The sequence below is a fragment of the Nesoenas mayeri genome (assembly GCF_963082525.1).
Source record: "Nesoenas mayeri genome assembly, chromosome: 15".
Lineage (NCBI taxonomy): Eukaryota > Metazoa > Chordata > Aves > Columbiformes > Columbidae > Nesoenas > Nesoenas mayeri.
This window is the reverse complement of record NC_137559.1, coordinates 10,187,764-10,201,689: the sequence shown is the minus strand read 5'-3', so window position 1 is coordinate 10,201,689 and position 13,926 is coordinate 10,187,764. Positions and strand designations below refer to the sequence as shown.

Sequence of the window (13,926 nt, the reverse complement as noted above, 5' to 3'; positions counted from 1 at the left end):
TCCTTGTCCTGAAACCCACTCATGACAGAAGTTTCTTCATTCCTGCCTGTACAGCAGTGACAAGCTCCTCCAGAAGACTATTCTTGGATGCCACCACAGTGACCATAAATAAATACCACAAATATCATCACCACCCCAACCACGCACTGAAATATGTTACTTAGATCATAAAATCGACTTTGTTAAAGTTAAGAAATATCTGGTTTCTGGCTGCCCATGCAAAATTAATTCAATCTCCTTGTGTATGTATCCTGTAAAGCAAATGAGGCAGATGAGCAGAGGCAGGTTTAATGAAAGGTGCAAACACGATCAGTGCTGATACGAGACTGATAGAGCAGCAAGAGAATGTCACCTTGTGCAGGGAAGAGACAGAAAGAGTTCAGGCTTGGCTCCCTATCAGTGCCAAGACCTCAACAGCTAAAAAGTCATAACAAGGTGTGTTGGAAATGTTCCCTGGAGCTCCAGGAAAAGCAGGAGGGAGGTGGCCTGTGCTTCCCCTTCCTCCCATCGCAAAGGGATGCAGGATCCCCGCTGTGGGCTGCCCCATGGAGGTGTGAGCCCCTAGAGCCACGTGCTGGGAGCCAGGAGGTGAGAGGATTCCCAGTCCAGTCCAGTCCCTTCTACCACTCACAACAGCTGTTTTGGCAGCTTGCAGGTGTTCACAGCACAGTGACAGCAGCTGATGAAGTAGAATAGGAAATTGAGTAGTTACCTTGGTGTGCTGCCAGCGTTTTGCTAAATAACATAATCAACAGAAGACAAAGGTGATTTCAGCAACACATATCTTGGCAAAATCCAAACAAAACCCCTTGGACTGCAAAGGCACTTGTGTACGGCAGAAGGGCAGAAGAACTCAAAGAGGCACAAGACCTCACTTAAAACATCACCAGTTTCTTTCTAAGGGAAAACATCAGCAGCTTCAGAGCAAGCCCTGCTGCAAGTGTCCCGGGTTATCCAGCCTGCCCAGGGGGAACATGGCTACGGAGCACAGCTGTACTGCAGTGCCAGGGGATCCTCGCTGCTTTGGGAGAACCAACAGAGGCAAACCAAAGAGAACTGTCCAGTAAGCTGCTAGAAGTGAAGGATCTTCATTGTGCGGTGTGGTTTGGTTTTGTTTATTTTATTTTTTAATTTATGTTAAAGATTATATTTGCTCAGAGCACTTCCCAGAACAACTTCAGGCCTAAAAAAAAAAAGGGGGGGGGGCATAATTATCACCTTTTTTTTTTCATTTTCTGGTAAAGAATATTTGTCCTTTTCCACACCCTTGCAGCAGATGTCGTTACTTGAAAAGCAGTAAGTGAGAGAACACAGTTTTGCTATTAATATGAGCAGCTCAAATAGAAGACAGGGACTCCTCTGCACTGTTTGCTTTCCCTGTCTGTTCTTCAAGTTCATCTGAAAAATGCAGCAAAAAACTCTGCTCTTTCAGAGAAGGTCAGCATGGACTTCGCTTGGCCTTTTCTCTTTAGCTCTTTGGCAAAGGCTCAAATCCCTAAGAAAATTCTTCTCTTCAGTCAGCTCAAGGTTTTCCTGTGCTGTCTCCATTCTGTTAATCTTAACGGGAGGGGATTAGAGTATGAAACTGCCTGTGTGTAAGGATAAAATCCCGATTAATTAAATGTTGTTAGGTCCAATGTTACCGTGGTTCCTGACAGCAACAGACTGTACAGGGGTTTTTTGAGTGCTCCAAGGCTTGATGCACCATGTGACAGTTCATCAAACGACAGGGAGGCGCCAGAGGCTGTTGGGACACACGGAGGTCCAAGGACACAGTTCACATCATGAACGCTCCCTAAGGAGAGGGGACGTGAGTGCTGCTGGGCCAGGCACAGCAATGTGGCACGGGAAGGGAACAGAGACAGGTAAAGGGGGCTTACGGCTCTCCTTCCCAAGAAACCCGAAACTGCAAAGAACATGTGGAAAACAAATGCCACCGCAACTTTGTGCATCTGTTCCTTAAGCTTTCGGTCAAATGGGCACCCCAGATGTACTGGTAGCCACTTAACTGGCCCAATTTTTGACATAGTGATAAGTGAACCAAATCAAAGCAGGACATGGGATTTGGTCTCTACCAGCATGTTTCTTCCAGTGCAATTATGGACATTTTATTCACTACGTACAGGCATCTTCTAAGGACGACTTGCTGATTAACACACATGAAGCTAACACAGTTGTAGTAGGAAAAACTTAAAAGATAACTCTGATGAAGACAACATATGACACGAGACAGTCAATACCTAAGGCAAATCTCTGCAGTCGGTTCCTGGAGATCCCTGGCCTGTGGGCAGAGGCAGCTTGGCGAAGAAGCATCACACACACACCATCTTGACAGCCTGGGCAGATCTCCCACAATGTTTTCTGTCTTAAAGATCTCATGCTGTTCTGAGCCCAGCACCTGCTGGCCACTCTGCTCTATCTCCCAAAGAGCTGAAGGGATTATTATTTTATTTCCCTCAGGCTGTTTCCAAGGAATCCAGCACAGAACATGGTCTGTTGTGTTACCTACCATTTCAGTCCAGTATAGTAAGGCAGTTCCTGCTTCTGAGCTTACAACTTAAGCATAGGAGACAACAGGTCAAATACAGGCTGAGAGCAGAGGGACACAGATTAATGTAGTAGCTCATCAGTAGAATAAGTGCTGGCAAGTTTCTCCATTAGCTCTATATGCAAGAAGAGTTGTAAAGACAGATGTGAAGAAAAAAGCAAGATAGCTATCTCCGAACATGTTTCAAAAATTATTGTCCCCAAGAAGGGAAACCATTAAAGTTATTTGAAAATAAAACAATTGGGTGATGAGCACTGGTATCCAGTCTGCATTTAGGCAGGAGCTTAGTATTCAGGAAGGAGCGAGAGACAACAGGCAGAGCAAAAAAGCTACGAAGGCTATGAACAAAACGACAAATAGGCAACGTCTGGTATTGCAGAGGAAGTACACGGCTTCAGTGAGAATATCTAAGCAACAGGCAAGGAAAGCAATCCTGGCAGCAGCATGCTGAATAATTAAGATGCTGTATTTGTCGGTAGAAAAAAGGATGTGAACTGACTTAAGATGCCTGAATTTCAGCTGTGTTTGTGAACAGAAATGATTCTGTTGTAGCTCAGAGCTATGATGCAGAAGACATTGGCAAGGCATCGGTGTAACTTGTGGCAAGGTGACACGCAGACACTGGCCTAAGGGATGGAGAGTGTGGTACCGTTGTTTGTGCCTCTTGCTTTGGGTAGCCGCAACATAATTTAAAGAGTCCTAAGTTTAGTTCCTCCTCAGTATCAAAGTGGGCCCATAAAATTACTAGTAATTTTGAAAATTGGGGCGGGGCTCAACTAAATTTCAGAACACAACTGCTCAAAATCAAAACTGTTTCTGCTGCTTAAGATCTGGAATAAAGGAATAGCAACAGAAAAATGAGAAAGCTAACTGAAGCAGAGAAGTAAGGGAAAAGAAGGGATAATACAATAAATACTTAAATTACCTTTGTACTGTTTTTATGCTCATCCTGACAACCATTTTGGATAGCTCCTTCGTCTATGCTGACATCGCAGTGGGGAACAAGGGTGGTACTACATGAAGGGCAAGGCTGCAATGAGACAAAAAATTTTAGCCAGGAACATTCTGGTGTCTTCGTAGTATTATGCAATTTATAATTCAGTCCACTTGTATACTTGTGGCATGGTTAGAAGATAAACAATGCTACAGAATGGGAAGCAGGGAGCAAAATTTGACTGGAACAGGACACACCATTTAAAAAATAAATCACAGATTTTCTGTTTACTGAAGCTAAATCTAATCCAGGAAAGATTTACTGGTGTAAGATCACGGATATACTGTAATCACTGCATACTAGCAAAGGGCCTGCCCAAGAACAGAACACTCTTTAGTGAGAGAAGTGTCGTTTTCTTGTTTAAAAACTGCCTGCAAAAGAGTCTGAATGGTATTATGAGTGAAGACTTAGCACAAAATGCAGCACAATTCAAAAAAGCATGAAACATCACAATGCATTATGAACGGTACAGGGAAATGGAAAGCAACAAATCTGAAACTAATAAAGGTAAATACTTTTTCATATAGTGCTTTAAGACAGTAGAGAGGAGCTCAAGCTATTGTACATTATTGAAACCAAACATCCAGCAAATGCCACCAGAAACAAGGAAAGCAAACCCACCAGGACTTGTAATAGCTGCAGGTTACACGTTTGGGAAGTGACCTAAAATGTCAGACTTCAGGTTTTAAAACGACCTAACCCCTTGGAGTTAAAATGTCACCTTCTTAAGGGGAATTAATCCCATATCTGTATCTTGCAAGTTCTTCATACTTTTCTGCAGGCCTGGAACCATATGGGCAGGACTCTGTCCCCGCTCCCTTTGGGCAGACGGCTCAGTGCTGCCAGGCTCGCAGCAGCCTGCTGCTGGGCACAGGGGCACCAGGCACGGAAACTGCGCACTAAATCCAGCACACTATGTACTCAACGGTGGTAGGTGGTCCACTAAGTATCTTGACAAATTTTCCAACAAGTATCTTAAGTCTTTTGTCCCAAACTCAACACCTCACAACCGTTTTATCCGTTTAGTTTGGACTCAGGAGGGACTTGTTCAAACCTCCGTAATCTATCATTCTGGTCCAAAATCACAGCTACTTTTGCCTTCAGGTTGACTCTTTATTGCAGAGACCAGCATGTGAGTCTTTTCAGAACTAGCCCCTTTTCTGTCTCTGCCGTCACATCTGAAATTGAATCACTTGCACGTTTAATTTTCAGGTTGTTCCCGCGCGGCGTTTCTCCCAGCCCGCTCTTCCCGCAGCTGCCAACGCCCTCAGCACCCAACGACGCCTCTCAAAGGCTTTCACAAGGACGCTGAGTCTTCTTAGCGGCCAGCAAACCATCACATCGGCTGCTCCACAGGAGCACAGTCCAAGCTGGGGCACTGAAACTACTGTGAGTTTCCTAATCTGGCATCAGATAAGCAAGTTACATCCAGTTCTGAACCCGTACAGTCTGAACAAATACAAGTACACTTGGAGAAATTATGAAGTTGGTTCTCAAATGGTTTTGTTTAAAAATAATCTAGAACTAAATACAATGAATGCCTTGGCCACTTTGGGAAAGGCAGTATCAGGCTGCTTTAAAAATGAATGTGACAATGGGCTAATAAGCCTTCTGTGCTCCTAGACTGCTAGCTAGTAGATTTATCCATGGCAAAAGTCAGTTCACGGTAATCAAAACCAAATGCCTCTAACAAAAAATAAAGAAAATACTCCCTGTTTTATCTTGCTAATAAATCAGCATGATCACCTCAAACACTTGACTCCTGGGGTTAAACAAGAACACAAACATCTCACAAAATAAGCCTGAGCTTTAGAGAAGAGGTGGAAATCTGTCTTGATGTACCCTGTGTGTTCAAGTCACTATAATTAACTTCATTCTCTGTTGCAGACATTCACACAAGCTCAGTGCATATGGGAGCTCATCATGACGAGTAATACCTTAATGCACTTCTGAAAAACACCAAGACAAGAAAAAGTACTTTCTGTTTTCATAACAAGAAATGATTAACAACATGACTTTAACAACAGCTTATGATTCACTGTCAAGTAAGGGATTTTATAAAATACAATCAGGAAAATAAGCTGAGAGCAAAACCGTGTAAGCAGGTTACAATGTTTTCATTGAAAAAAATCAGCTGCTACGATAGATTTACTTATAGATTTTAGTTTCTGTCTTCATAATTTTACTTATGTACGTGTATTTTACCAACATTCATACTGCAACAAGGCTTGAAATTAAATGAACAATAGATACGCTGGAGGAGAGAAGGAAATGTAATTCCTTTCATGGATCAATAACTGCTGCATTCACCTTCCTGACTTTTCTTAACTAGAACTGCTACAACATCTGTTCAAGCCCAAAATGCGAAAGTCAGCCTTTACACCCAATACGGCCACTTATTCCCTTTAAAACAAAAATATTTCAACTTGCCTTTAATTTTGCCCCTCCTACTTAGTCTCTCTTGCAGAGCTGGAGTCATCTCCTCCTACACCGACACTGTTTACAGCTTTGTATTTAAAACAGTTGGCATGTAAGTCATTATTCTTTTGCAAATTATTATCTCCAGACTCTACCAGCAAGCTGCAGGCTTAAAAAAAATATTAAATAAAAATCATCCCTCCCCCCTTCCCCCAACAAATCTGTAAAAAAAGAAAAACACTCCTTTTCAAAAATCATGCTTGAGCTGTGATTAAATTGCACAGTTATTATTTATGGGGATTTATATATAGATAGATAAAGTTGTTTTGGGTTTTTTAACACTGTAAGGCCTATTCTAGCATGGCTGGCAAATTAAACACTCGTTGCAAGCTTGACCCAGCCTTCTCGGCCCACAGCCACTGCCACAATACGCAGCAGAGAGAAGGCTGGTGCACATGTGCACTTGAAAGCATGCTGCGGGGGCTGGAATCCCTGTCCCAAGACATGTTGTGAGAATCAAGTACACTTTGAGCTCCTGTACTGCAACTACAGTGACAGAACACGTTTTTAAGAAAGTGCTCAGCATTGCCGCGATTGCTTCCTCACTATGCTATCCGCATTCTGACACGGTTTGTGACATGTATTGTATGGATGCGCATCAGGCAGCGGGGGAAGCTGAGTTTGGGGTCGTTCAAAATTGGCTCCAGCACCGGTGTGTTTTGGTCAAGTCACACACACTATTTACCAAGAGCTGTGAGGCTGCTGAGGAGATCACCGGCCAGACCTGCAGTACTCCTGGAGATTAATACAAACAGGTACCTCTAAGTATAAACTCGATGCAGTAGCTTTAGCACAAGAGTAGACAAGGTATCCAAGAAGACTGAAACTGAGCTGGCACTTGTCCTGGATGCTCTTCTGAAGCAGCTTCTTTTAGATTCTCCTTCACTTGTTTGGATAGCCACGCTTGCACTTTTGCACTGTGCAAACCATCATTCAGCTTTTAAACAGCAATTAACACACAGCCAAGACGGTTCCAGAGCACAAAAGTTGGGGACTAGGCAGTCAACAGAACATTATGGGTCAGCAGCACGCCTCCGCATTGCATCCTAGCTGTTTGGGAATAGCAGTGCCCCTCTATCTACCCTCTGCAGAGTAAGGCACCCCATGTTTTAGAAAACACTTACCATAGCTGATCTTTAACAACAGATTTAATTTTGGACTTAGATCATTTTAACAAGAAGTACCACAAGTTAATAGATAACAAATTTTATCAAATCCTAGCTGCAGCCAGGCCAGCCCTGTAGTTTGCTGTAGTTTCACGGTCCTCTGGTTACAGCTTACTTTGCTGTCTCACACTAACAGAGCGTCCTCGCTTTCTCTCAGAACAGCACCCTTAGTGTTAGGGTTTTAATCCCTCCTCTCTCCTCCCCGCTCCACAGACAGGCAGCTCAGTAACACTGCTCCACCTGGTACCTTTGTCTTCCTTCACTACTTGAAATAAGAGAGTTTCTGCCCCTCACTGTCACACCCGTACCTCTGCATGACCACACACTGGGCAGCACAGACGGGCTTATTTGTACATACACCCACTGACTGCTCTCAGATGTATCTTCCTACCTTATTCACTAGTACCTTCTCTGAAAGACAAGAGAGAGGTGCAGAGCTGGACCCCGAGGGATGCAAAATATATTCTTTCTTACACAGGAGAAGGAATAGAAAAGTATCACCAGTAACCTGGATGCAGTCAAACCACACACAGTGCATGTTTTGGGGAGGGATAGATGGCTACAGTTCCCTTCTGTAGTTAAACAGTCCTGTCTCCTCTAAAGAAGCTCATTTAACTTTGTACCACATCCTCGGGCCAGCCTTCCAGCTGATCTCACTTGTGATCCATTGGTTTTACTCCAAAACTTAAAATCGGGCACAGAGGCACAGTTAAGGTGCCCTACTCATACTCTCCTGACCCAGACAACATACTAACCACAAAAATGGAGTAGCATGGAAGTCACCCCATATACACACTGTCATGTCTATCTCAAAACCCAGTTGAAGAGATCCTCTCAGGACTAAACGCACTGAGACAGTGACCTGCAGGTGACAACCCATGGTTCTGACATTTGTGCCCACCTCGGGCAACCCAGGGCGAGGAACTCTTAGCACAAATGAAAATAGAGAATAGACATCTGTTGTTTGGGAAATCTGTTCTGAGCTGGAAGATGGAGAGTAACAGCATAGCTTCAAAGCAACACACATTGTTTCACAGATTTCCTTGTCAAGAGATCTTGTGAGAGGTGTGAACATAACAAAATGTCATCGTTTCTCTAAGCTGAATCCACACAAATCATGGCCCTCAGTTATAGATACAGGTTTCTAGAGCAAGCAGCTCAAACCCTATCTCATAGCCTACCAGAGCAGTTTGCCCCACAACACAAACAATCCTGTTATCATTCTGCGGGGATGCCTGTTACACACTCCTATGAAAGGGTTCACAGGTACGCTACATGCACAAGAGAGGAACAGCAGAAGCAAGGTGCAGCAAAGCAGAAAATCACATAAGTTACAGTAGCTGCTTAAAGTATATTCTGTATCCCCTCTAAAATCAAGTCCACTGAAAATGCAGCATTGACCTCCAAGTCCTGAAATATTAAAAAAATTATTTATTTGAAACCACATTTAAAAAGCATTCACCTTACCTCAGGGATTGCTTGTAAACTCGTGAGGCATTTCACCTCAGAAGTTTTTTTTCTGTCCCTCAAACTACATTTTGTCACTATATGTGTATGCACACATATACATATATATATACACACACACACAAATACATAAACCAGTGCACAAGCAAACCTGTGATGTTTTCCCATCCGCACCTCTCTCCCTGGTTTGCGCAGTTTGAGATCTACGCTGCTTGGCTTTGAAACAAGAACTCACCTTAGGTTTTTCTGCGTGTTTGAGAGTCTTTGTCAAGTCACTGGTGTTCTCAGCTGACGATGCTCCCTGTATCCTGGCTCCATCTCCAGGTTCCAAGCCAGGCAGCAGCGTTTGCGAGCAGCTGCAGTGGGGCTCCTTCACCTTATGACCAGAGATCAGGTAAGTCTTCAAACCTACAGAAAAAATAAACAGTCAGAACCATAGAAAGACCAAAATAACAACCACCAGGAATATAAAGATGCTCTGTATAAAGTGGTGGCAATTAGGATTGCCCAACATCTGCTGCTGTCCCAGACACAGGAGACTAACACAGCAACAGCCAGGACTGACATTATTGCATTTGCACTCATGAACTTCTGAAAAACAGAGCTAAGACCTTACGTATCCACTTCCAAGTTGCAATTTGAGCTCTCATACTAAGTCTTTACTTCCGCAAGGGATTTGCAGCCTGTTTTTCAGTGATATCTGTATAAATATTCTACTTCTGAAAAATGACATGTATTCCTCCACTTGTACTCTCCATTTGTCAGAGATATGTTGCGAAGATTGCTTCATGCTGGTAGCACATTGAGAAAGGAAATGGCGTTTAAGTGCGAGAAATTCTGATGGGTTTTCATAGTTAGTGCAGACTTCACATTTTTAAAGAACAAAATCAATCTCTCTCATGTACACCCACACGCGCTCTCTGCAACTGTTGTACGAATTGAAGCGTAATTGGAAAGCAGATCCAATATTAAAGGCCAGGCTGGTAAATACCATGTTGTGTCAAGCTGAGCTGTATCAAAAACCTGTTCAAAAAGGAAAAGATCTGAATTTCATTTAGAATATTCCTTATTTTACTGCCTTGAAACTTTGCATTGTGACGTTTTGGGTTATTTCTAGGCACAAAGACTAAGAAGACTACTAACCACACTTCTTTCTGAATTCAAATGAGTTAATTTTGTTGCCACTGTATGGGCAATCTTGCACTCGGCAAGGAAGGGCACTGACGTGCTCCCAAAAGCGCAGCGGTCATCAGCTCGCAGAACTGGAAAGCGCTCGCTGTTTTGTGATGCCGGAGCCTGCTGTCCCATGTGGTTCAGCAGCCGACCTCTCGCTCATGGGGTGGCTGCTGGGCTTGTGTTCGGGTCAGCTGCGCATCACCCCCTCTCTTGTCCTCACACTTGGCACCAGCCACCGCCAGACACGTGACTGTCACAGCCATCGACTGCGCTCAATTGCCTCCGTCCATAGGAGGAAAGCTGGAAATAAATATGTCAAGCTGCAGTCCTTGGAAGAGGGCAGGTTTCTGTTCCTTATGATAAGGTCGTTCTCTCATGAACTTCTTCACAGGCAGAAAATCATATTCTATAAACCATTTATTTTGGTCTGTAGTATGTCACTCGAACAGCACTCTGTCTGTAACCCTTCCAATAAAAGTAAGTTAGACATACTAATAACAGTCTTGCCACTTCTGTTTATTCCACCAGTAACTTAAACTCCTGAACACTCCTTCAACCAACACAGAAACCCACATCCATATCAACCATTTCAACCTCAGGCTCAGAAGCCGCTGGGAAAGCTATGGTGCTGTCACATAGTGCCCCAAATTCTGGAGCATTCGCTTGTGAATTTGAGATGTTACACTATAGCCAATTTTTATTTTTATACCATTTATAGTAGCACTTGGATTTTATTTGGCAGTGCCACTTAATAAAATCCTGAGCTGCTGCTGGCTTCCAGATGTAGGGCTGTCTCCTTCGAACTCATATTGATGGGGGCTGTCATTTAAGGAACTCACCACAATCGGCTTACAATTGTATGTTTGCTGTGGTAAAAGCTGGAGCATTAAGATTACTACTCCTATTTTCAAAAGCTACCTTAAACAGGATTATTTTACCATTCCTATTATTCCTTTATTTTTTTTCTAAACCACCACTTAAAAAATAGATATATTTTTGTAAAGGGACTTCTTATGTTCTTACTGCACTGCGTGGCATAATTATTTTGTCAATCTGTTGCATACAGTAAAATTATCTCCAGTTTGAGCTCCACACTGAGGAAAAAGGGTACAATGCGCCAGTAACTGCAAATGTGTTTGGGAAAGCAGAACCCACTCTTGCCCCAACCTGAAAACACAGTGGCTGCAGATCCCGGGCTCTGCTGCTCGCACCCGCTGTGTCCCATAGGTTTTAGCTGCAGGGTTTAAACTTGGCTAAAACGTCTGGTCTTTGGCACCAAGACCTGTAAGGATCTCTTTATTAACTCCTTGTGCTCTCCAGCCCCACCACATCCAGCAAACAAGGAGCGTTACTCAAAACGGGTAATCAAGTTCTTTCCAGAACTTGACTAACATTGCCTGCCTAATACTTGGTTTGTTATTAAATCCTTCTTATGATAGCAAAATTCAATTTGCTTTAGTATTCCTTGTAAATCTGTGACACTTCACAAAGCAACTCCTTCGTTCAGTCTGAAATATTTCGGTATTAAAAAAAGGGGTCATTAATTCAGTAGAACTGTATCGATAAAACTAAAATGTATTATACAAGAACAGTATTCTTCCTCCTTCTACATCTCCAGTGAATTACTACAATCAACACTGTCATTTTCCATACAAATGGTGTACGGAGTGAAAAACAAGCACGCCACCATGTAGCACGTTTAAATCAATTAGGTAACACAACAAAATCAAATGAATAATACAGCAATGGAGGAGCTGCTATTTTATGTGAAAACCAGCAAACGTGGTGCAATTTTTGGTGTGTGTTGCTGCGCAACGATGTAAGTCAAGACATGGCAATGAAGAAAGTGCTACAAGATGCTTGTACTGCTATTTATAACGGCAAAGCTCACCCTTTGTTTCCCTCCTGCCATTCCCAATCTTACACTCACTCCCTTCCTTCAAATTTATTCAAAATAAATGCTCAAAAATAACACAACCTCAAGCTGCTTGATAGCGAATCTGTACTCTGGCAGGTTTTATCCTGCAGTGCATTTCTGCTTCTTCCAGAGATGGCTCTTGGAAACAAAGACAGGGAACTGGCTACAACAATGCAGCCCCAACATACCAATTTAATGTATATAGTGTTTCTGCCTTGGGGAAAAAATGAGCTACATCACTTATCTTTGAGAAGCACAAGCCATTTCCTTCACTTGCCTTTAAGCGTTATAAAGAGTAACAGCTCCTGCGTGCTGAGCTAAAACGCTCATTTATTGAATTCAACCATTTTGAATATTGACATGGCAGTGTTTGTGAAGCGCATTTTTGACCGAACAGTTAACAAGTGAGATCTCCACAGAACTGCAGTGGATTTTAGTCCTATTACCACTGCATTTCAGAAGCTTTTGGAAATTTCTGTACTTGGCTCCTTTCTTCGGTTCACTTTTCTTTTGACCAGTGGCACTTCTCTGAACTTACACAAACAGAAAACCACCCCAAACGTTGAAAAATACTAATAACAATTAAAAAAACCATACGCATGCACTCACAAACAAATTATTTTCTCTATGCACAAAAATAAACAAAGATGTAAATAAGGCCACGTATAAACATCTGTCTTCAACCTGGTTTTGGTGGCCCTGCCAGTGCAGGTCAGACCCGGCTGGGTCGGGCTGGCGCTGGAGCTGTGTTTGCACAGAAAAACTGTCCCAGGTCATCAGTGGAAAGTCACTTACTGGGAAGGAACAGGGAAAGGGAGAGATGTTCTGGTGCTTCAAGTCCTTAATTAAGTCATTAATTTCCTTCCCTTCAGTTCATTTATCCTCATGACTTCAGGACAGAAGCTGCTCTTAGGCCAGTCTAATCTGATTCGTACCTCAGCAGAGGGCAACCCACCATGCCTTGTTTAAAGACAGGATGAGTTCTCCCCCAGGAGATCTCAAAAGATGAGGGATTAATACAAAAGCTGGTGAGCAATTCCTTGGTAAGATAAGATCCAGGTTTCAATTTTTGATGCTCCACTTGTATGGAATTGAAACTTTTCAGCCTTCTATTGACAGTGGACAGGAGAATTACTTCACAGCAAACTTTTCACTTCTCCTCACACTTCAAATGCTTTTGAAACCCTTTTTAGCACTGATTCTCAGAGACACCAAAAAACAATGGCAATATTTTAGTCATGGTCTTACTGATCCATTTAATAAAAATACAATCTCACTCCGATTATATATTCCTGTTCTTCCCTCCATGAATCACTTCACTTTTTTAGTTGCAGTACAGAGAAACAGTATTTAACTAGCAGATGACATCCCTTTTCAGAATAACTGCTTCCTTCTGTTCTCTAAGACTAGTAACAGTCCCTGATTGATGTAACAAAATCCAAATTATATTAATTATGCCTCTTTTACCAAATAGCTTTATATTAACAATTCTCCTTCATTATTTATCTCTCCATCATTTCCCTTAGTGTCTACACAATTAAATCATTTAATCACATTACTTTCCAAATAATCATTAAGTATAAATTTACAAATCTAATTGAGCTTGATTTTCACGTCCCTCTACTTTTGTAGTATCTTACCTCACAAAGTTAGAATTTGCAAGAAAACTGTTTCATCATGTAAAAACCAGCGACTGTGACTCCCATGTGAGAGCAAGCTGGACACAACGAGAACATGAAATGCCGCTCCAAATACATGTGCGCTAGAAACTGAAGGACAGAAAGTTTCACTTCATATTTCACTAGAGAGCAAATCTGAAAACGATGGATTGGAAATGTAAAATCCTTTTCTTAGACAGACTCCGTAGCCAACATAAGACTGATCGACTGAGGCATCTTCAAAGAGGTACCAGTGACCAATCTGAATGTTATGCCAAGAACAGTACAACTTTAAATGTAAACAAGGGTCATTACTTCTACATTTTTTTTCCCATTTTACAGTCTTAATTTGGCAAAAGATTGTTGCACTTAAGAAGTAGCTTCAGCATGGTTTTCTTCTTGAAGCTTCTAATAATGTAATGATTACAACACTTGCTTATGTCAAAAAGAAGAGAAGCAAAAGCTCCGAGGAATGTCCTCCCCTAACAAGAGCACCTGGCAAATACAAACTGGATCATCAA

At 42.3% G+C, this 13,926-nt stretch overlaps 1 protein-coding gene across 3 annotated transcripts in view; it reads right to left on the bottom strand.

Annotated features, from left to right (window-relative positions):
• ADCY9 (adenylate cyclase 9) overlaps positions 1 to 13,926 on the bottom strand; it is an 85,983-nt gene that overhangs the window by 30,689 nt on the left and 41,368 nt on the right. For 2 of the 3 annotated variants that reach the window (XM_080353761.1, XM_080353763.1), the window contains 2 exons: positions 8,889 to 9,061; positions 3,474 to 3,578 (listed from right to left, as the gene is read on the bottom strand). In XM_080353761.1, coding sequence (XP_080209887.1) covers positions 3,474 to 3,578; positions 8,889 to 9,061 — 278 coding nt within the window. The remainder of the gene's footprint in view (positions 1 to 3,473; positions 3,579 to 8,888; positions 9,062 to 13,926) is intronic. The other variant, XM_080353762.1, reaches the window with a different exon arrangement.